The 24,596-nt window shown below is 37.8% G+C and overlaps 1 protein-coding gene and 1 long non-coding RNA gene across 2 annotated transcripts; one reads left to right on the top strand and one right to left on the bottom strand.

Annotated features, from left to right (window-relative positions):
- Positions 1-401: 401 nt before the first annotated feature.
- Positions 402-6,832, bottom strand: UPP (uracil phosphoribosyltransferase). Its single transcript, XM_086576830.1, has 11 exons — positions 6,403-6,832; positions 6,237-6,315; positions 6,099-6,157; positions 5,931-6,008; positions 5,756-5,837; positions 5,210-5,258; positions 1,682-1,743; positions 1,435-1,502; positions 1,040-1,095; positions 901-948; positions 402-780 (listed from the first exon to the last, which is right to left on the bottom strand). Exons 1-11 carry the CDS (start codon positions 6,640-6,642, stop codon positions 729-731), a joined length of 873 nt encoding a protein of 290 aa, XP_086432956.1. The 5' UTR covers positions 6,643-6,832; the 3' UTR covers positions 402-728.
- On the top strand, positions 2,997-4,534 carry LOC147481397 (uncharacterized). Its single transcript, XR_015204245.1, has 2 exons — positions 2,997-3,131; positions 4,486-4,534. It is a non-coding gene; the product is annotated as an uncharacterized LOC147481397 (long non-coding RNA).
- Positions 6,833-24,596: the final 17,764 nt, after the last annotated feature.

The following is a 24,596-nucleotide window of genomic DNA, read 5'->3' as shown; positions in this document are numbered from 1 at the left end:
TCAACTACATTGTTTTCTAATACTTGTGGTGCATTTGGTTGATGGATTGTTTATCGAAAAAAAAAAAAAAAGCATTTGGTTGATGGAAAGTGTTTTCTAAACAATAACGTGTGATGATTAACTTAGATTGTGGTGCATTTGGTTGTGGAGCTGCAAATGCACACAAAAACAACGGAGAACGGTGGAGCAGCTACAGAAAATTTGCAGTGTGGAAATCGTAGGTTTTGCTTTGGAGATTGCACTAAAGTTGGCTTGCCAATTCAGCTGTCGTTATGTTAAATTTGATGAATAATTTTTTAATGGTCACAGAGAACCAAAATGTTTGAATATACCTATAGCTTGATGCGAGAATAGCGAGAAAGTAAGAATAAACAACAACAACTAACAACAACAGCTAAAGATGTTAGGAAACTCTGTTTTATAAATTCATCTCACTCTGTTTATCACACAGCTAGTTCTTTTTTCTTTCTTCGTGAATTCACACTGATAAGTTGAATATAAATCGTCTCGGGTAGATTTCAGTGCTTGCCTCAAGAAATCCACTAAGCAAATATGATCAAAACAACATATTTTTTCAAATAATACTTTTTATTTTCCTAAAGGGGATAACGCCTGTTAAGCGGGCTCGCCAGTGAAAAGTCAACTACCATTACAAAAGCTCAAAATCTCAAAAATGTGATTTTCCGGAGTGGAGAAGAATCATCAGCTCAAAGCATGCTTGCAGTGCTTCAGGTGGCAAAACTGCGGTCTCCTGCGTCCCCCAGTCCAGGTATGATAAACCTGAAAAATATATTAAACTTTAGGTCTCAGTTGGAATAAACTCAAGTATTGCCCTATTTTATTCAGTGACAGGCGATTCCAGCAACCCATAGCATGCAAATCAGTACAAAAAAATATTACCCTTTCTCATTAACAGTGGGATCAATTGTTCCTGTGTATACTTGAAGCCTGTAATTCAGAAAGTATCCATCAAATGCTAATTTGCAAAACATGAAATCGCATTGGTTATGACATCTGAACTAAACTGGCAATAACTTACCCAGGGAATTTCTCACTGAGCTTCTGAAGAGCCGGTGGAGCAGCTACAGCAGATATCTGCATATAACAAATGCATCAAGTCTCCAAGTTCAACTCATCAGGGAGACATTAATTTATTGTCGATTCTGGGATCTGAAGTAACACTTTTTAAATAAACTAATAAAGTGAGCAGTTACTTGGTAATTGAAGGCCTAAGTTTTACTTAAGTCCTCACCTTGACTCTCACGTGTCTAGCCACTCGCTATTTTGACATAGTAACATTCTTCTTCAATTCAAGAGGCATAATCGGCAGGAATAATAAGGTGAACTACTACACTAGTCGTTCCAGACGTTAAAAAGTTTTACCACTTCATAATGAAAGAAGCTAACACATCATTGGTAAAAACAATGACTTACCACTTTTATCTGCTTGTGGGCAACTCCACAAGCACCCAACAGGTCAAGTGCTGCGACTATTGTGCCACCTGGAAATAATTTCAGAGGACAATCATGAATACTATTAAATTCCGAAATCGAGTTTTTCTTTTTGTTGCTATGATCTGTTTTGGGATTTTCATCTATAAAGCAAACATCAAGTATACTGAACAACTGTACAAGATAGACTTGCTGCAAGCTTCGATGACACTTAAATAAACTAAAATACCTGTTGCCAGCATTGGATCTACAACAAGTACACGAGATCCTTCAGGAAGCTTTTCTGGTAATCTGCAAATGTAGATAAACTAATTGAAAACTTCACATGATCAACTGAAGTAAAAGAAAACACACGCTCGGACGCCCTCATATACTAATACGATAGATGAACTCTTTAGTAAGCAATGAACAGAAAATGGAGTAAAAACACCACAAGAGGAGATCGAAGGAGAATAACTCCGTTAAGCTTTTCCCACAGGACTGACTACTGGGCGGTGGCTGCCAGACAGTAAACTTAGCTTTTGAAATTGACTCAAAAAGCCTAGCTGACCATTTGTTGTTTGGACTTTGGAGCTTCAGCTCTCTCCCACCTAAGACTAATTTGGAGTAGCGGCATGTATGCACATTCCACGTATAAATTGAGGACTTCTTTTCAAATCAATTTTGTAAGATTTTCGGATCATGAAACCCCAAGGTACGTGCTCCTCGATTAGATGGTTACACAAAAGAAATGTTGATTGATATTTAACTCTACGAGGGTGTATGACAATAAATAAAATTATGTGATTCAGAATCTATTTTTTTCTATTAAAAACTATGATTCATCGACTCCTATCGAAATGATACTTTTTCCAATGAACAATTTAAGGATCAATCAAACTTCTTTTAATATGGATCCACCTAAGCAACCCCTCACATCAATGCTTCAGGGAATTACCAATGCAAGGTAACTATATTTGCCTATACTTCAGCGCCACATCAGCACCAACTGGATGAGTTTCACTCACTCCCCTAACATGGCCACCTTGCATTGGGAATGCTTCAGAAGCAGAAGCATTTTAAACATCAACCTTTAAAGTGTGTGCGTGTTTGGGGGTGTTGTGTTACCGTGTTGATCTAGAAACTGACAGCAAGTGTAAAAACATATGGGATATTCCAGCAAGCTAGCTCTGTCCACTCAGTTGCTAGCTTTATAGCTATGATGTGCGGCTTGGCAGCTTGCTAGGTTACCCAACTAATGCCTTGGGTCGCCTTAGCAACGACTTTGACAACAACCATACATTTTTACATTAAAGATTGCCGCCTTGGGCCACCTTGGTGCTGCCTTTAAAACATAGCTCTATGGATGAAGGGCATAATTATGACATGACAAATGTAACTGTTGGAGAAGTAGCATATTAGAATATGGATTTTAGTCCCACATCGAGTAGGTAGCACTACTGCACTAGTAGTATGTCTACTCTCCTTATATTAAGAGACTAAGACCCTATATAAGAAATACTTTTGTTATTTTCAATATATTAAGAGTTCTACTATAACCTTACCAAAACTATTTACAAACATTTAGTGGAAGAACAAGGTTTTCAGAAGTCATGGGCAACTTTGCAAGGAGATTGACAAGCTGACAACAATATTCGGACAAAGCCGAAACTGCAAGTGCCCTCTGTTACTAAAGATAGGTAGATGAAATCCGAGTGTTTTTTATTTTCCATCTTTTTATTATTTTATTTTATTTTTTGCACTTTTGAAGTCCAGTTTCTCAGTGACAAATGAGGCCCATTAAATTGCTAACTATGTTTGGTCTAGAGGAAAACATAAACATGTGGTGGTGCCAATATCCTCCTTATATTCAGATAGCTGTCAACTCGTAGTCTCGTACATATCTACCATAGTTAATTTAAATCAAGATTAATACTCAGATATGACAACAGATTCTGCAGATTACGGATAAACAAGTTGAACAGAAAGGTTGCTCATCAAAATACCAGTACAATCTAGTTTCTTATGAAAAACTAGCAATTTTTATTGATAGAAAACATGAAAAAGTACGAATAAAGTAACACAAGGGGGCATATATCAAAAAGGAAAAGGATTTACAAGAAAGTCTGGTACCAAAATGACGATTAACTATATGCTAATATCTTAAATGCAACACCCTTTAATAAACTCACTCCACTGCTTATATAAAAAGCTGAAGCTTATATGCTCAAGCCATATTCCCCAACAATGGTGCAAAGACTAAAGAATGAAGCTCAGCACAACTTCTGCGGGAAATAAAAAGGAGGCCCTAAAGCAGGCATAGCTGTTAGAGGAAACGACAATTAATCTGAGGCGACCCAAGCGAAGCCAGCCAACCCCACAATGTACCATAATCTATATTGACAAAAATAGCAGTATGGATTACTAACTTGCTAGAGATATAAAGAAAAGCAAACAACGATCCCCCCCCAAAAAAAAACAAAAAAAAAACAGCTTCCATAGATTATCAATGGTAAAGACGTCAGGTTGTAACACACACAAGGAGAACGCATTAAGACATTTCTTAGGGGAAACTAAGGAAGAAATTAGGAAATAGGAATATGAGGCACTAATGTTTTCAAACAACGTATGGTCCATTTTAACAAGGAAAAAAGACGTTGATGCATGGGTACGGGTAGGAGTACGGGTATCCATTTAGACACCGGTCTGGAGATCCAGACGTGGCATGGTCTAAGAAATCAGATTTGCGGACACAGTTAATATTTAACTTCAATTTAATTTCTTTTATTACAAAAACTAATTGACAAGAAGATTATAGAAAAGATAAGTAACATTTGGTAGATATAGGATTTCAAATCTAATGTTTTATGTTTCTTTGGGTCCTATCTTATTTAAGGTACACCATCCTGCACCTCTTCATCTAGAAGTGTCGGTGTCATATCTGAGTCATGTGTCCACAGACACTGGACACGGCATAGAAGTGCAACATGATACTTTTTGGCGTTTATCACCCTATCTACTCTTTGTCTAACATGTGTGCCCTGCGTTGCGCAGGTACTTCAAAATGGAAGCCGTACCCTTCTCGGACACTCCGTATTTTAACTGAAAATGTTGTGTCTCAGCCGTGCCCGTGCAACACAGCAAGTGTCCTGAACACATGTTTTTGGCTATTTAAATCATGCTATCTAAAATGAGACATCAAGTATCTGCAACGCGGTACTTTTTGGTGTTTATCACTTTTCAGTCTTCACCCACCACCCCTGAAAAATGGAGTTTATCACCTCTTTGTTGGCATTGAAACAAGTTGAGTGAGAACAAAACATCCTAAATTTTTTGGGCAATCTTCCAACGCTCTTCAAACTTTTCTCTGCTGGAGTTTCATACATACTTTCTTTGTGAGATTCAGGGGTTCAAGGGTACTTTCTTTGTTAGATTGAAGCGCACTTCCTTACACTTGATCTTAGCCAAAAGGCCGAGTAAGTGTCACTTCCTTTCAAATGTAAAGAATATCCATAATAGATCTAAGAATTGAGATGACTCATCATGAATGAGAAAGGCTTGAGTAAGATTTTAGGTTAGTTAGTCAAATAAAATGTGTACTGCGACACCTTTTTCTTTCTGATCAGCGTTCTAACAAATTCTAAATTATTTTTAAAAAAACACACACACAAATTGTGGAGAGCATCATTATCTATATGCTCTGGGAGCACAAGGATAAACAGAAAATAGCAAATGTGATAGGAAAATAACGTAAGGCAATTGAAGCTAGAATACTTACTTGTTGAGATATATAAATGGTTGCAGAGTCTCCTCGTTCCTACTTATACCTTTATATAAGAAAAAGAAAAAGGAATTGCCATTATAAACTATAACGAAACCATAAAAGAGAAAGAAATTAATAAATGAGTGAATGCAAAAGGAATCTGAGAATCCATTAAAAGGAGAAAGGTGGGGCTGGGGTGGGGATGGAGAGGGGTAACATGGCCCATGGAACATTAAGAAAATTCTGAAATTTGAGTTCAAAAGTTAAAGACCTTTTAAGTTGTAAAAATAATAAATGCTGGGCACTGATACCACTCCAGATATTTGTAAACCCCATTCTTTTCATATATATATCCCAAAAGACAACTCCACAATGACCTGGGTACCTAGCATCTGACTCAAAGTTAGCAAGTTACACTACACTAGATAAGCAAAACTTAAGTACACTGTACACAGAACTCTGAGACCAACACAGGTACGCCTTCCATTTTATTGTGCCCATACAATACAAGTTGCATACCCTAAAATCCAACAATTCAACCATACGCATATTACTCCATACCCAAATGATATGTTTTTGTTGCCGGCAAGATTGATGATGCATGCTCAACAAGAGCAAGACCAGCTCTCAAGATTGGAACAATCTGCAAAGCAATAATGCCAAGAACCAAATCAAGGCTTGAGAAGTCAACACCAAAACTATATAGTACAAAGTATAAAAATTTCTAGGCACTAACCGTCACAGGCTCTCTTGGATCAATAAACTCAACTGAAGCCACCCCCATAGGTGACTGAATTTCCCCAGTTACAGTAGGCTAGAAACAATCAAACATTAAAAATGTAAGTCCAAAGTCCAAACAAATAACAATATAAAACACGCCATGACCAAAAATTTATCAACTCACCAGCCAATCCCTGCAAGCTTCATATATAAGTAGCCTCCCTAATTCCGCCATAGCATTCTCTAATTCAACAAATAATAACATAAAACAATTAAAATAATAACAATACCAACATTTTACTATTACGTAAAAAAAACTTACTGAAAATGGGACAAGGAGTTTGCTCATTTCTCAAAACAGAAACCCAATGCTTTATCAACGGATGCGGCGGCACATAAACCTTTATATATATATATAAACAAATTAATTATTTAACCAAATAAAAAAGATAAAGAAAATGGAATTAATAACAGAAAGTGGGACCCACAAGCATTCTGTCCTCATCTGCTGTTTTCTTTTCAGTGGCACTAGTAGTTTGGGCTGCTTTAACGGTAAAACTACTGCTGCACCTGTTACCGTTAGAAGTGGTAGATAGCTGCGGCTGAGACATTTTTTTTTTGGTGTGGAATAATAATGTACGAGGAGGAGGGTTGTATTTTTCTTGTCGAGATATTATAGCCGGATTTTTCGGGACAATTTGTAAAGGTAAATTAAAGCGGCACGCCATAATAAAGTAGGAAAAATATGAAATAACAAAAAAATATATTAAAGGGAACCAGATTAACTAGAAAGACCGGGAAGATGAAATCTCCAGTCTACCCCTAAAAAAGACCGGATTTCAATAAACTCCGGTAAAAACAAATTGAGTTAACTCTTTTGGTAGTAGAATTCTAACTGAAAAGTTGCATCTGCCTCCCGTGCCGCTATATATCTATCTAATAAAAAGCAATGGTGTGGGGCCGTATGGACTCCATCCAATGGTTGTTATTGTCTTTTCTAAGTTGTGACATGGCAAAATAAACCAATCCAAAAAAAGTATGCTTCCTTACGCTCTAACACACGGATCTACTGGATCTTATTTCCTCATATCTTCAAACAAAACATCTATGCCCTATTCTTCCCGGCCCAAAAAGTTGCTATTTCTAAGTTTTTGCCAGTTAGATTCATTGATGCACCAACTACGGTCGGGGAGCAAGAACCACCAAGATAGCATTTCAAAGCACCAGTCTCCCAAGTTGAATCCGAGCACCAACGAACATGATTCTTATCCTCAACGACTACAAATCTCGACGGGCCCATACCTCCGGTGGGAGCTCTCGGCCAGTTGTAGTCCAAGAGAGACCCCTCGAGAATTAAGAGAAGTCGCCAAGGTTAGTGGTCATCCGTCATCCACACCACACAGCAAGTACATATGAATTTTGACTCATTGAACCGGCCTAAACTAAAATTTAGTATATGGCATTGGATTGGTACTAAGCTATCTTCATGATGATATATATTACAGCTTTTCCACAAAGATTTGTTGGAATGTGCATCCCTTTCTTTGGTGGGTTGTTAGGACTCTTTGGAGGGTGGTGTTTGCACCAATATCTTATTTTGTGAGTGTGAATATCAAACTCCTTATTTGCAACTCTATTCTCCCAATTGCGGAGTTTTATTAATACGCCTTTGATTTAAACATGGTCAAGTTGAAATTCCAAGTTTTAGTTCCAATCCACGGATATGTTGTCTTTGCCTTTGTAAAAGTTATTTCTACCGTCACAACTCACTAGAAATTCCATCATAATTGTCATATAAATGACGCATAATATGTTGTTCGTGCAGTATCTGAAACATCAGCATCACCAATGTCCAACTCCTATTACCACTTTACCTCCGTTATCATTATTACACCCACACACATGTACTGAATCAAGGCATAGCTTTGATGCACCTGCAAATTTATCGGCTAGGCTGAGCACACGTGAGTTCGAAACCGGTATGGTGGCATTCATGGAAGCCGTAGATCGTCGGTTTATTGTCTACTACCAGATTCGTGCCTCGCATACTTGGGATGATGCCCTTTTGACATGCTTAACTTTCCTGGGGACTCCTCTCAAATTGCAATTGGCAACCATTCGGCGACCTCAAGATTTTCGACTTTCGAATAGTGGTAATATGTTGGAAAGTAATGGGAGTCACCAAATCACATTTGTTCATTCAAATCTTCGGTGGTCCGGCCCATTTGCTCTCTTCTAGGTCCCATGAGGTGCGGTTGTGGAATCGTCTTCAATATCGTGGTTCGACACATTCTTTTGAAGGGTGCAAATCTGCTAGGTTCAAAGAACTCAAGGGAGGCATTTGCCGCTTTATCTACGAACCATCACGTCGTGGAAGTTCTCTTGTATGACATCCGGACTTGCAAACTTGAGCTGAAATTGATCGATACATACTTCAATCAGCCGTGAGAGGGCTGATAAGAGCCCAAAATTGTAGTTTTAACCCCTTAATAATCATACTATTAGACCAATTATGTGAATAATAAGTAAGAGTTAATCTTCGATTACGTGTTTTTATACATTTCGTGGCTTCAAAGTCCATTATGTGCGAAATGTGCCACTTTAGCGAGATAAATGAGCAAAAGTCAGTGAGAACTTCCTAATGCCATATCTTTTGGACTCGGACTCCGAATTGGGCCTACCTTATGTCAAAACGACCGCCTCGAAAAGAGATTTCCAATGGTCGAAGCCTTGGCCCAATCAGAGGAGCAGAAATAGACGAAACATCTGTCGAAGCCAACTGCAGATGAAGAGCCCATTTTGGACTAAAGAAATTGGGTTTTGGGCCCGATTTTCCGCCCAAAAACATGGCTCCAAGCCCATGCACGATTTTGGATCCGAAGTATAAAACAAAAGCTTGACTCTTTGTTAATGGCAGGTTAGGTTAGGAAGCTAATGTTAATGGAGTTTAGGGTTAGAAAAGATAGATCTAGATTAGTTTTAGATCTAGATCTAGTTTTGAATCTCCATTTTATTAGTTTTCATTTCCCTTGTTTTAATTTAAAGTATTAAAATATTGTTATTGCTTCATTAGATAAATCAAGTAGTTTATTATTGATCAAATTCGATTTTGTCATTTATCTATTGCTTAGATCTAATTTCATTTCTTGGTTGTTAGTCATTTTCGTAGTTATTGATGTTAGATTTTAATTATTGTTTGTTAAATTTCATAAAGTTAGAATCTTTAGATTTAGTTGTCTTAAATTTATAATTAGTTTTAGTTTAAACACCAAACACATCACTCTCACCATTGTTCTTTTTGGGTTGGATCAATTGAATTTGTTTAAGTCTTGAGAATTAAGAGTGGAACGAATTCCTTACTCATTATATTTCATGATTATGTTTTGAGAGTAAGAATAATTGATTTAAACGTAAGAACGGTAGGATTACGTATTAGTGTTCTTGTAGCATTAATATTTAGGATTTGACTGTTTTTACGGGTTATCAAATGGCTTGCCATCTTAATCTCGCTCAAGACAAGAATTCAATTGCTTGAATCCAAGGGGCAATCCCCCATTCTCTACCCACCCACCCTTTTAATTTTTCATTCTTGTTTCTTGAATTTTCGAACCGCTCAATCGCTTCGCATAGGGGCTGCGGATTCACAGAGAAAAACACTGCGGTGAAGGTATTTCTAAATTTTCGAAAATTCTGAAAATTTTCATACATATTATTTAATGTGTTGTTGATTTACTGGAATATTTTCAGATTTTTCAAAGTTGTTTTACCTTGTGAAAAAAATACGATCTTTACAGTGCTGCATTTCAGTTTTCACACCGTATGTTCTTGAAAAACAGACGAGTAAGGTTACTTAGGAGTTCTAAAAAATTCTATAATTTTTACAGGAGTATCTATCCTAACTAAGGAGTTTGTAGTAAAAAAATTTGATGAGTTTTGATTTGTTTTGACCTCCTAAATAGTAGAGTGTTTCCAGTGTGTTTCTGCAGTGTTGCAAACACTTAATATCTGAAACACCATCCAATAAGGAGAGGTTGTAGAACTCCAATTGCTCTAAATTTTTTACAGGAACAAGTAGGATCTGTCAGGAGTCTCCAGTAAAAATTTGGCAATTTTTGGATTTTTTTTGATGGGTTAACCATTCGGTTGTTTGTATTGTGTCCGAAAACCGTTTCGCAAACTTTGAAGGGCTGTAGAGGGACTTTCACAGCTCCGATTGATCTGAAATTTTACAGGCTACTTGATAGACGTCTTAGCAAATTACTGTAAAAATTTCAGATTTTTTGGAGTACGATAAAAGGCCTAAAACTTGAAAACCCTGGAGCGCGACCCGCGCCCAAACCGAGCGCGACCCGCCCAAAACACCGGACATTCGACAAAAACAGGGGCACTTCGCGCCCAACTCGCGCCCACTCGCGCCCTCAAGGGAAAATTCAGTGTGAACAGCCCAATTTTCACAGAAAAATGCAAATTTTTATTCCTTAAAGTTATTTAGTGTTTCTAACTTGTTAAATACACCGAAATCGCTGCAGATACAAGACGCTATTCAAACGCTGTAGAAAGGAGGCATTCAGTACTCCTTCTTCCACTCCCTCGCCTCTTCTGTCAGAGGAGTTTTAATTCTAGTATAATCAGGCTTGTTTTTCGTAGAAATAAATATAACACGCCTATCTAGAATTTCACACACTACACCTGCATCAATGGCTAAAGAACAAGAGACTCCTCTCTCTGATTTTTATAAAGCCCTAAACGATGGCCCTAAGTCGCATCGTTCTTGTAGACCCAGTGGGGGATTTTCAAATCCCCCTAATATATTTAACTTGTTACCGGTTTTTCATGGTTTAGACCACGAGAAGCCTTACCAAAGATCGTAGGATAGACCAAGTTCTCACTACATTCCATCATCCTAGCGTAAGTCCGGATCAAGTTAAACTTAGGGTGTTTCCTTTCACCCTAAATTTACAAGGCTAGCGTCTTGGTTAACTGCCCAAACGCCAAACTCGTGGACTCATGGGCTCAACTTGTTCAATTGTTCATGGAACAATTTTACCCACCACTAAAGACAGATGAAATGCTTCACAAGATTCATTTCTTCAAATTTAAATCCTCATGAATCCTTTTCAGAGGCACTCGAATCGTTTCAATCGATCTTCTCATTGAATGCCCGCGATCATAATCTTCGCGAAAAGACACGCTTTGTTCGCTCTTTATTCAAGGGGCTTTCACATTATCATAAGGAGGTTCTAGATATCATGTCCGGGGTAGTTTTCTTAGTAAAGGAGCCTTGGAGGCTTATACATTCTTAGAAGATCAATCTAAGAGGAACAACAATCGGGAGGTAACGATTCCTCCCGGCCCTCTCCTTCTCTTGAGGTTAAACATGATCCCGAAGCTTAAAACTCTTATCGATGCCCTCACTAAAAAGGTAGATGCCATCTCTGCTCAACAACAACCCACTCCAGCCATGAACATTAACTCTACTTTCGTTGTAATGTCTCATTTGTAGTCTTGAGCATTCCGACTTCTATTGTCCTCTTGTCTATGCACAAACACCACCACAACCACCACACTTCAACCCGCTTAACTCAACATCAAGGACAAGGGAACTTAGGTGACCGTAATAGAGGTTTAGTACCCATAACCCGTAACTATCAACATCAAGACATGAACGCCAACAAGCTTTAATTCCAATACAACCATCTACGCACAAAGTAGTAGTGACCTTGTTGGAGAAACAAAATCAAATTATGCAACAAAACTCCAACTTGATGAAAGATCGATGATCAAAACTCTAATATGATGAAACAAACGATGCAAATGATGCGTCTTTTGTGCCAAAAGGTTATTGACATGTCTTCTAACCAAAATAATAACCAAAACCGGTGTGTTTCCAAGTCAAGCAATGCCTAATCCTAAGTCAACAAACACCGCTTTGAAATAAAAAGTATTCAATGTAATGGTAATATAAACCAAGGGGACCTACAGGCAGTTACTACCCTTCGCTCGTATGCAGTAGTTGATAACCAAGTGACTATGCCTAAAGATTACCCAAAACTAAAAATGATGTCATACCAAATACTATAATAGAAACTCAAGACCCTACAACCGTAGAAGTACCAGCTTAAACCACAACCAAAAGGGAAAACATTACAAGATCCAATAATAGAAAGTGAAGACCCTACACCTTAGAGGTTCCAATATGGATACCTAGATGGAAAACGGATAGAGATAAAGCAAAGCCTAATAATACTTTTATCCCTTCATAAAAAATAGCGATAAAGCACCATATCCCCAAAGACTAGTTGGTTTAAAAATGACGAGAATTTTGATGAGATTAGGGAAGTGTTTAAAAATTTGACTATAAACCTACCTTTTCTAGAAGCTATAAAAAGTCTACCTAGACACGCTTAAGTTTCTAAAAGAGTTGTGCACCAAGAAGAGGAAAACCAACATACCCCACGCAAGCATTCTTAATCCAATAACAATATCCCTTTTATCCTAACATAACGGAATTGTTAAGTACAAGGACCCCGTCGTCCCTATCAGATAATGCACCTTAGGTGATACCTTCATAACAACCGCTTTATTAGACCTCGGGGCGAAGTGTTAACTTACTCCCTTTTTATTTATATAAACAATTAGGTCTAACAAAACTTCAACCAACCAAAATGACTTTGCAGCTAAATTATCGATCGCTCTATTAAGTATCCCAAGGGTGTAGTTGAAAATATTCTCGTTAAAGTTCAGGATTTTACTATCCAAATTGACTTTGTTATTCTTGACACGGAAGTTGCTCATGATTTCATTCCCATCATCTTAGTATGCCCTTTTCTTGGCAACCGCCAATGCCCAAATCAATTGTCGGGATGGCTCAATGACTCTTTCTTTTGGAAATCTTTCTCGTAGAAGTTAACATGTTTAGACAAAAAGGGGACAACTAGGTTTGCCTATAGAAGGAGAAGTGAAGTCCATTGAGAGTTTTGTACCTCACATTAGTGTGGGCCACACTTTAGTCCCCACACTAGTAGATACCCCTCTTATGGAAGAAGACAAGGATCACAATTTCTACTCCCTAGACGTAGATAACATCAAGGAGGATTTCCTTCGACTCTTTTGCAACCCTTCTTTGCCGCCAAGCGAAGTTCTCTCCTATTGACATCCATTCATCTCTTTGACGCCATGACGGAAGAAGAATTTTTGCCCTTTATCCCAAAGTTGATTCTTCTTACCCACCTATTGAGGAATGTCTTGCATATCTCAAGGCCTCCTCATGATATAGACCTAAGAACACTAGTTGAACACCATTCACCCACCTCACATCCTCATGTCACTCATTCACCTTCCATCACGAATGTTCCTGCATCTCTCTACCTTTTCAAAGAACCATTGAGTTTGTACTTGACCTTGGTGTTTCTCCTATGCTTCATAACTATCTAAAACCAACTAGTGAAGAAGTAACACCCAAGGACAAGCCACCTGACACTTTTTCATTTTTTCCATTTTTCCCTTCTCAAAATTATCCACATCCTACGATCTTCCACAACCATCAATTTTCTCATGTTCATTTACTTGGCATTCCCTTCAGTAGGAGGACAAAGAAGAAACCATGCTCTCGATTAGGTTTTAGATCTATAAGGCTTTACTCTCATTCCACTAAGCTACATCATAGGAAATCTTGGTGCTTAATTCGTTTGATGGTGCATTCCATGTTAATTATTTGTGGAAAGACCCACAACTTTTTAGATTATTGATATATGGGAAACCGCATGTAAATACATATATATCACTTTAAGTCTAGGGAATCCGACTTTAAAAGACCTATTTTTAAAACAAATTTTACAAACCTGTTTTCAAAAATTTGTTTGGGGGTGGGTGTTTGGTTTTTTCCATTCTTGATCACTCAAATTCCTATTCTTACCCCCACCTCACTCCTTGAAGAGTAGTTAGATTTCTTATTGTTTGTCGCTTTGATGTTGTTTTTTATTATTTTTAGTAGATAGGATGTTACGCTGTTAAATCTCGTGAGTTAACTTTGAATTTGGTAGTTAAATGTTGTTTGAATTTCAATTTTAATATAATGTGGTTCTTTTCAAATTGTGCATAGATTTTATTGTTAATCCCACCTTCCCAATTGTTTGGGGGTGGTATTATTTATTCTATCATGATTTGTAGAAGATCCTCCATTTTAGAGTTTGTTTTGGAGTGAAGGTTGAGAATATTGTCGAATTGGCATACCTATAATTAGATGTGGTGGTAGGATGAAATATAAGAGAGTTTAGAAGTTACTAGTCTAAATCCAAAGATAAAAGATACTAGGGTTGTTTTAGAATCAAGAATATGAGTTGTTTCCATTTTCGGTTTGGAAATTTTATTGTTTCCTAAAATTGCCTTAAAACTTTTGGCAACTTACCGATTCGCTTTTAACAATTAAAACCTATAAAAACTCCATTCTTTCTACACTAACAAACCACAATACATTCCACCATCATCCCGCACCATCCACTCCAAGTTTTACTTTCTTTTTCATCTAAACTCCGGTTTCAGCCGCCAGAAGGCGCCAGCCATCATCGAGCGCTGCGCCTTCTTCACATTTTTGAAAATTTATTCAGAGCGCCGACCGCATCATCATCGAGCGCCACCAGCCCTCATCTATCGGACCTAGAGCGCCCAGCTTCAAGCCGAAGCGCCAATTCAGCGCCAAACACCGGAATTCTAAAACTTCAGAAGCCAAGCTTCTATCGAGAGCGCTCAAGGCCGACTTCCGGGACCAAAAAAATTCCAGTTTTACGGGTAGTTTCGGATCATTCACAGCTATTCCAGAGCGTAATTTTGAGATGACATCTCCTACATTGATACCGAACAATCTTTTCAAGATTTGTTTCAAAGCACTACTTATGGTGCTTGGTTTCACGAGGTGATCACACACGTAGTCGGATCGCTTATGGTTCTTGCAAGCATTTGTTCTTGACTTGCCATGCCCAATGAAATACAAGACCCATGGTGCTATTAGGTAGATAATATGTATGTCTACACTTATGAGTTTTGCATGAGTCGATGGGGGTGCATTTTCTCAGATCGAGGACCAAGGGGAATATAACGTCGCCCTTTGGTAGCCTGTCCATGAACATAGGAACTGTTATGTTTTGGATCATGCTAAACATTTTAGGGGAATGACATTTTTCTTCTCGCGGAATGATGCCACTTGCAGCGTCTTCCTTGCTTTAGCCACGGGGCGATGTACCATGACCTTCCCGAGAACTTTGATGTCTAGTTTAGCACGAGCCCATAGCATGAGGGCATAAGTATCTTCTTATGCCTATATTAGTTTGTCGATTATACTATGTTTCTTCCCTATTTTTTTTGTGCGCTTCACCTGACCGGGTTGGGGTTGACATTGTGAGATCTACCAATTCTATTATTCGATCTTTCCGCGCAATGACTTGGCAAGGGTGGAGGATACAACCTCATCAAAGTTGCACCTTACACCCCATCCCACCAAGTGGCTTTAATAGGTTAGGATCCGTAGATGATAAATGGCGCAAGCTTGGCAAATTATAATGGCATGGCAGATCACGAAGGAACCTCACTTCTTTATAGAAGAGGAGGATGACGAGAAAAACTGGAGTGGAGGTAAGTTTTAGTTTCATTCATCGCCCGCTTATGTCCCAAGCAATTTAATTGCATTAACCCCATAATGGGTGGAACTCTTATAGAGTTAAGGTCGGTTTTTATTTCCTATATTAGTATATTCTAACCTTGTTTTGCAGATGTTCCGAATTTCACGATTTCCATGGTATTTTTCTACCCTCTTTATTTAAATGCTTTGAGGACAAATCATTCTTCTTGTTTGGGGGCATAGAAATACGTAATTAAGGCATCCGTTAGGATATAGATATGTATAATATGTATTTGTTTTCAAGTTAAAAATTTCAAAAATATAAATAAATAAGTTTATGCTATACACTTAGGAATATTGGTATTGTTTTCTTTCTATGCTCTTAACAATCTAGAAGTCTCAATGAGCTTTTTGCATCGTAATAATTGTTAGAAACTTAGGTTAATATGTAGGTAATAATCTTTGCATCTATCTATAAATATATTACATGAGTATCTATGATTGTTAGTAGTAAGTTTCAAAATCTAGGCTAGAGTACTTATTCTACAAATCCCGTGAGAATATAGCCTAAAGCCTTATATGAGCCAAATATTTGAGAAATGACACAAGGGAGAAGTAAAATCCGGATAGAGAAATCACACGCCCACTTGCTTGATCACTATGTCATATCCTAAGCGAGAATTTAGGCCCTCTTTGGATCGATATAGCCAAAAATTTAAACCTATGAATTATTTTCCGCTAGTTAAGCCCCTCGAGCCTTTCTTTAGCCTTCCATAAACCACAATTCCTTTACCCCATTAAACAAAAACAAAACAAAATAAAAAATTCAACTTACCCAATCTAGAATAAGTCTGAGAATAGAATGAGTGAAGAAAGAAGAAGAGAAAAACCTGTGTAAACAAAAATTAGTTAGTTGCTTCAGAAAAAGAAAAGAAGTTTCCATCCAAAGAAAAGAAAAGAAAAAGAAAAATAGAAATAAATAAAAACTCCAAAAAATAGAATAAAAAGGGAGTCAAAAGCCAAAGAAAAGAAAAAGAAAAATATGGCTAATGATGGAAACAAAGTATAGAAGCAAAAGAAAATAACAAGGTTTTCTCTAAGTTATATAATATGAAGACTCTATTATCTCAGACTTGTCCTTTTGTATATCCATTTCCTTCCTTCTTAAACCATCTCCTAATCCCCGCGAACACCTAATAAAGACCTCTAGCTCAATTAGGAATAGGTTAGTGTGATAGTAAGTGGCAGTTGTGTTTGATCGACTCGCTTTCCTTGTGTGTCATTGAGATTGTAAGGTAAAGTGTGCCCACCGCACACCGGAGTAGCGAAAACTTGAGCGGAAAAATCAGAGTGATTTTGTCTTGACTTTTATGTGAGGACCTACTTAAGGACGCTTATTCCGAAGTTTTAAACGGACTCGCTAAGCATTTCATAGCATTACTCATTGTATATATGTTTATTCGTAGATGATTGATTATTATGCATATATTAGCTTAGGTTTCGACATGATTATTATGTATTCAATTGCTAGTGAGATGTATAGATAGTTGAGACATGAATGAGGAAACAATAGTTTTATTTCTTAGTCGTTGTAGTATAGATGAAGTTTGTGAGTACCTTCACTAGAAAACTCTCACGAGGCTATAACTCGTCCACTAGGAAATTCCTAGTGGTTTAAGGCCTTGTTGCATATGGTCAATGCAATCGCACTCAGCGAAACGAGAGTAGTTAGAACTCCATTTTTGGTCACTTATTCTAATTTTCATCTTTGCTTGAGGACAAGCAAAAAATGCCGCTTTGGGTGGTTTGATAAGAGCCCAAAACTGTAGTTTTAACCCCTTAATAATCATACCGTTAGACCAATTATGTGAATAATAAGTAAGAGTTAATACCTGATTACGTGTTTTTATACATTTCAGGCTTCAAAGTCCATTATGTGCGTAAATGTGCCACTTTAGCGAGATAAAGGAGCAAAAGTCGTGAGAACTTCCGAATGCCATATCTTTGGACTCAGACCTCGGAATTGGGCCTACCTTATGTCAAAACGACCGCCTCGAAAAGAGCTTTCCAATGGTTGAAGCCTTGGCCCAATCAGAGGAGCAAAAGTGGACGAAACATCTGTCAAAGCCAACTGCAGCTGAAGAGCCCATTTTGACTAAAGAAGAAATTGGGTTTTGGGTCCGATTTTCCGCCCAAAACATGGCTCCAAGCCCATGCACGATTTTTGATCTGGAAGTATAAAAATAAAAGCTTGACTCTTTGTTAATGCCAGTTAGGTTAGGAAGCTAATGTTAATGGAGTTTAGGGTTAGAAAAAGATAGATCTAGATTAGTTTTTAGATCTAGATCTAGTTTTGAATCTCCATTTTTATTAGTTTTCATTTCCCTTGTTTTAATTTAAAGTATTAAAATATTGTTATTGCTTCATTAGATAAATCAAGTAGTTTATTATTGATCAAATTCGATTTTGTCATTTATCTATTGTTTAGATCTAATTTCATTTCTTGGTTGTTAGTCATTTCGTAGTTATTGATGTTAGATTTTAATTATTGTTTGTTAAATTTCATAAAGTTAGAATCTTTAGATTTAGTTGTCTTAAATTTATAATTAGTTTTAGTTTAAACACCAAACACATCACTCTCACCATTGTTCCTTTTGGGTTGGATCAATTGAATTTGTTTAAGTCTTGAGAATTAAGAGTGGAACGAATTCCTTACTCATTATATTTCATGATTATGTTTTGAGAGTAAGAATAATTGATTTAAACGTAAGAACGGTAGGATTACGTATTAGTGTTGTTAACATGATATTAGAATTCTATTGTTTTTACGGTTATCAAGGGCATATACCTTCTCCTATACATTTTAACCCCTTAGACACGATGCTTCTGTGGAATGGCGTTCTATGGGATCGAAGGGGATCTGGCCTTGTTCGTAAGTTTGATCTGTTTTCAGACTACGGTGGTGGTGGTTTTCATCCCTCTGGGAATGAGGTATGCTTCACAATTGTACTTGAAAAGTTTATAACAATATTGTTGTGGAATAGGTGTACAAGTTGGCTTTTCGTCGAATCTGAAAATCACTGTGATAAAATAGCAGTATCTGTTAGTTAACTACTTTATTTTTGTTCACTATTAGTGGTTTCATTAAACTCAGAAGTGTGGGATCTTCGAACGTTTAAGCTCCTATGGAGTGCCCCTTCTTTGGATCGGATCGCTATAACATTTAATGCTCATGGTGACGCCATCTATGCGATCCTCGAGGCGTAATCTCAAGATGTAACTTCGCAGTTCATTCATGTCCGGTCGCACCCCTCTTCTCTCTGCGTTTGACGGTGGATGTTGTCAACTATTCAGACATTGCCACAGTCCCCGTGGGATCGCCGTGTGCTTGACTTTGCCACGTAACCAACCGACTCATTTGTTGGGTTGGTAACCATGGATGACCATGAAGAAATGTATGCTTCGCTAGGCTCTATGAAATAGGTCGAAGGCCGCCCACTGGTGATGATTCAGATCCTGGTGATGCTGAGAGTGAGGAAGATGAAGATGATGACGATTCAGACGCTGACGGTGACCCTTTATTGGGTGATGGCCTGGATGTTGATAGTGATGTGGATGATATGAGCAATGATGAAGGTGATGATAGTGTAGATGACATTGAGGACTACAATGATGATGGTGATTTTTTGGATGGACACCGAATTTATGGGTGGAGGCCTATTGGATATTGTAACGGAGGACGAGGACGATAACGATAACTATAGTCAGTTGATGGAGTCTATTAGTAGTGGGGACGAGGAGAACTTTGGCTTCTAAAATTACAATGTCTTCAAATTATCCTCATATTTTGATTGGTGAGAGAAGCCGGAGTTCTTTGGCTTACTCATATTTTGACCGGTGAGAGAAGCCGAAGTTCTTTGGTGATTAGGTAATGTAATTAGTGTCGACATGGATCAAAATCAATAGTTTGTCATTGGGGAAAATTTTCATGCTTTGGTTCAGTTAGAGCAAATTAGAGATGCCGGGAGCAAAATGTACATAAGATTGGAAAAGTTAAGGAAGAGAAACAAATTTTTTTTAAATGTAATTCTAAATTCGCTTTTATATTATTTCCCTTTCATCTTCTTCCTATTGCTGAGAATCACGGCTCTTCAATCAATATATTAGTGTCGACGTTAAAATATGGAGTGTCGGGTAGCCGCCCGCACGCCGAGGCCTCCTCATCAGTAGGGCACGGGCATACCCTAGTATATATATATCCCGACTCCTTAAAAGACTTTAAATAAGGACTTTAAATAAGTATAAAATGATTTAAAATCTAATCTTTTATGTATATGATCTACTAACCATAAAGAATATCTCTACAAAAATTCAACTCGTTTGATATTCTCTAACTTAGATAAAAATTGTTGTCCACTTTTGAAAAAATATCTAATAGTCAAGAAATGTCTAGTTTTTGCAATCATCTTTTGCTAATGTTAAAAAATGTCAAACAAGTTTGAATTTTTGTAGAGATGTTCTTTATGGTTAGTAGATCATATGCACAAAATATTAGATTTTAAATCATTTTGTAGATAAAGTTGTGGGTGTTTTAGATTTGGTACTTATTTAAGGTCCTTATTTAATGTTCTTTTAGGAGCCGGGTTGTATATATATATATATCTTGTATAAAGGAAACTGGGACTAGTTGAAAGGAAAAATGGGTATTGTGAATTACATATATTGTCATCAATATATTTGTGACACGTGTCATTGCCATTGATTATATTTTGAGACTAACTTATTGAATCATCACAATTGGTCATCTCAAGAGTCATGAGTTACCAAATGGTTACAAAATGAACATGAATGCATGCATAGAGCAATAATAGCTATCAATGCAATACTAAATGTCATTAACCAATGGAGCACAAAAGGGAGGAGAATTCTATGTTTCTTCTCCACTCTCCATCTTCTCCGTTCACTATTGATCATTCAATCATAAAATTCAAATAATTAACTACGTTCGACTTGATTCCAGTTCGTCAGAAAATTGGATACGTAGGCAGTTCGATCCTTCGAACTCAGTCACAACATCATTCTCCCCAAATTTTCTACACACGTAACGTTTGCCCAATTAGAACCTTTACATTGGCGCCGTTTGTGGATCGAATTTCTTGGAAATTCAAGTCTATTGTTAACTTAATTCTCTACTCTAACTTTCATTTCCAAGCCCACGAAGTGTTGGAGAAAAGTCGTATATCGGTTACTCAAAGAGAACAACTACAACTACTACTCGCTAGAATAAATAAGCAAATTGATTTCCTATCTCAGTTCTTTACTACATTTTCATTATTACCTTGTTTGTGTAGAACTTCTATGCTATGACTCTAGAATATAGTAGCAACATGGTAATCACACTCATCATTCATAAAATAAAAGCTGGTGTATCGGCTACAAACAAGTTTTTGAATTTTCAGATCTCCAGAAGAATCTCGTTGTGGGCTTAGCTTCTTATATGTGTTTACAGAAACACTTAAAACTTTGAAGCGGTGATTCCTCGATTTGACCATAACTCTTTAACTGGTCATAGATGAGCATGTGGCACACACATACTTTTACTATCAGACAATAACCTGATCTTACCAAAAACGAATCCTTGAAGAATTAATCTGAAACTAACGTTTTAGTATTAGTCAAGATGCATATGTACTATTTGAAGCATAAATTTTGTGCTCCTCTTGAGTGACTTCACGTGAGCACGACCTTGTCAAGTCGTTAATATTTGGACTCCATTCTAATTTCCATGGGATTCATCTCATTCCGTGTTATAAAATATGATCTATCACCAATTTCAACCGTCATATATCTTGAAAAAACACTTAAAATTTCTTCGCGACTTTTGAGGCTTATTTATTTTATTGTTATCACATGGAGACCGACTTGATCATATAGCTAGTTGCTCTTATTAGCAGAACTCTTGCTATCTCGAATATTGCTTATATATCACAGTGTAACTTTAACTCCTTTTGCTATCAACTAATCATGTTGAACTATAGACTATCGACTTTATGTATAAAGATCGACCTATCGACTTAATCATGTCGAATTATCAGAACTTGAGTTACTGTGGCTCGACCTGACAAGAAATTGCACAATTACTACACTTATTTGCTTGCTATATGTGTACATTTAATTCTCTTTTGCCTAGAAACTTTCAGTTTATAGAGGATTGCCGCATAAGGCCAGGAATCTTCTTCCTCAGATATTTGTACAACTTTCAGGATATGTTAACTACTTTTAGGGATGCTAATAACCTTTTTGGTTAAGGCAATCTAAACAGAATGACATAATCTAAGCCCATGAAGCTTGGTTGAAAATCACGTCACTAGAGGGCATTAGAAGAGTTTTTGGGAATGATAATATACCACTAAAGTCGGAAATAACAAGTAGACGGCCAGTTCGCAACAATAAAAAAGGCAGCGTTCTAAAGAGTCTCTTTGGGTAGGTCGCCTGTACTAGGAATTGCGAACTGCCGAATTAAGAGGTCATTCACTTCTCTACCCATTAAGTGCAAGTTGCGTACACCGTCGTGAGTGATCGACCTCCGACGTAATTTATTAAAGTCAAACTTGATTGATCGAAAATTGTTGCCATCAAGTTTGCATACAGGTTACTCAAATTACAAACCAGGAGCTCACAATAGCCATATCTAGGGCTGTCAATAGGTTTCGAAAACACGATAACTGACCCGACCCAAACCGATAAAAAATGGGTTCGGATTTGGTATTTCGGGTTTGGTTCGGTAATGGATCCACTTTTCAGTTCTGATAAGCTATCGGTTTGGTTTCGGTATTTGCTTCCACCGAACCGATATTAACCCGAACCGATAGAGTGGTATTGTAGTAATATTTGTAATTAGTTTGGTATAAGTTAAAATAAAATATGTGGCAGAGATCCACTGATGAAAAATATCAACGGCTAAGATCCAATCTTCTAGTGAGAATGTAGATCGACTGTATCAAGTGTCTAACAGCAACACCAGTGATACCCTTCTCTAAGATAATATCTCTGTGAAATATTTTAGTGAGAATGACTTGTTTTAAGCGACTCGTAGACTCTAACAAAGTTCTCCAATGAAAATCTCTGCTTGTCGCCTTGTTGACCCGACGGTCTCGTCCTTTGATTGTCCCTCCTTTCGTGTGTTTGCTTCCATTCGTTAGCCACAATTTCTTCCAACTGCACTTTCTCTCTTCAAGTTTCAGTTAGTATCTATGGACCTGCTACTTCAAGTTTTACTTCTCTTTGCATATTAATGAATTTAGACTTCTCTTTGCATGATTTTGTAAAAAAAAGTCTGTCTTTGTATCTCTATTGGAGCATTTCACTAAATCATTTTGCAAGGGAAGATGATGGGTACAATAGTTGTCATTTATTCTTATCTGGAACTGATAATACACCTGTTGGAGCGACTCCTGGAAATGTAGGTCTTCTGATAATGACCTTTTTTCTTTTATGTTTGGGTCAGGTCGGATCGGTTTTGGGTTTACTAAATTCTTATCGGTTCAGATCGGTTCTGGGTATATTAAATTCTTATCGGTTCGGATCGGTTTCAGGTTCACTAAATTTTTATCAGTTCGGGTTCGGATTTTACAGAATCCGATCCAAACTGATCCATTGACACCCCTAGCCATATACTCAGTACAATCCGGCTATGACTTGAGCTCGACGCTCAATTTATCTCCAAATTATCATTTATTTTGTTCTAATTCCTTTTGGATATTAGTTCAATCTAGTGCAGATCAATAAAACTCCAAACTAGGGGCTAGCCATAACCATCTCCGGACTGGGGCTTATTATTGCCACCTAAATATGTTCAATTATGTTATTATGCATCTCCATAATTATTACGTACTGTTAGTTCATACTAACTCTTTGGTGCTAGCTCGCATTTTTATAGGTCAATCAAGCTCCAAAACTTGGGCTAGCTACAGTCACACCAATTCAAGGCCAACTGTCAACCATAGTAATGCCCCCTAAAAGGCTAGCTATCAACCAATCAACTTGATGCCCTGCTAAGGATCAAGTTTGGTTCAACTATAGTCACGCCAATTCAAGGCTAGCTATCAACTGTGATCTCCAAATCACACGCTCCATCGAGCTCAAACGCTACATAGCACCACCACTTCTTACTAGTTGGGGACCTATACTTCTAGGACCGACTTAGTGCAGAACGCTTTCTAAGAGCACTAGGCTCCCATGGGCCACATCACTTACTTGAGCAAAACGCTCACTCGAGCTTGAATGCTACTAGAGCAGAACGCTTACATAAGCGCTAAAAGGTCCCTTGACCTACGTTCACTTGAGCAAAATGCTTCCATAAGTGCTAAAAGGTCCCTTGACCTACTGGAGCAGAACGCTTACATAAGCACTAAAAGGTCCTTTGACCTACGCTCACTCGAGCAGAACACTTCCATAAGTGCTGAAAGGTCCCTTGACCTACTGGAGCAGAACGCTTACATAAGTGCTAAATTACGCTCACTCGAGCAGAACGCTTCCATAAGCGCTAAAAGGTCCCTTGACCTATTGGAGCAGAATGCTTACATAAGCACTAAAAGGTCCCTTGACCTACGCTCACTCGAGCAGAATGCTTCCATAAATGCTAAAAGGTCCCTTTACTTACTGGAGCAGAACGCTTACATAAGTGCTAAAAGGTCCCTTGACCTACGCTCACTCGAGCAGAACGCTTCCATAAGTGCTAAAAGGTCCCTTGACCTACTGGAGCAGAACGCTTACATAAGTGCTAAAAGGTCCCTTAACTTATGCTCACTGGAGCGTAACGCCCCATAAGCTAAAAAGGTCCCTTGACCTACTGGAGCAGAATGCTTACATAAGCACTAAAAGGTCCCTTGACCTACGCTCACTCGAGCAGAACACTTCCATAAGCGCTAAAAGGTCTCTTGACCTACTGGAGCATAACGCTTACATAAGCGCTAAATGGTCCTTTGACCTACGCTCACTCGAGCAGAACGCTTCCATAAGCGCTAAAAGGTCCCTTGACCTACTAGAGCAGAACGCTTACATAAGCGC

The sequence above is a fragment of the Coptis chinensis genome, chromosome 8 (assembly GCF_015680905.1).
Source record: "Coptis chinensis isolate HL-2020 chromosome 8, ASM1568090v1, whole genome shotgun sequence".
Taxonomy (NCBI): Eukaryota; Viridiplantae; Streptophyta; class Magnoliopsida; order Ranunculales; family Ranunculaceae; genus Coptis; species Coptis chinensis.
This window is presented reverse-complemented; position numbering and strand designations above follow the sequence as displayed.

What these genes read in the sequence shown, in the direction of transcription:
- UPP (XM_086576830.1), bottom strand. Translation starts at nt 6,642, where the DNA reads ATGGCGTGCCGCTTTAATTTACCTTTACAAATTGTCCCGAAAAATCCG. An exon ending in AACAAAAACATATCATTTGG is followed by an intron (nt 5,259 to 5,755) that starts GTATGGAGTAAT and finishes TCTTATATAAAG; the next exon opens with GTATAAGTAGGAACGAGGAG. An exon ending in AGATCCAATGCTGGCAACAG is followed by an intron (nt 1,503 to 1,681) that starts GTATTTTAGTTT and finishes AATTATTTCCAG; the next exon opens with GTGGCACAATAGTCGCAGCA.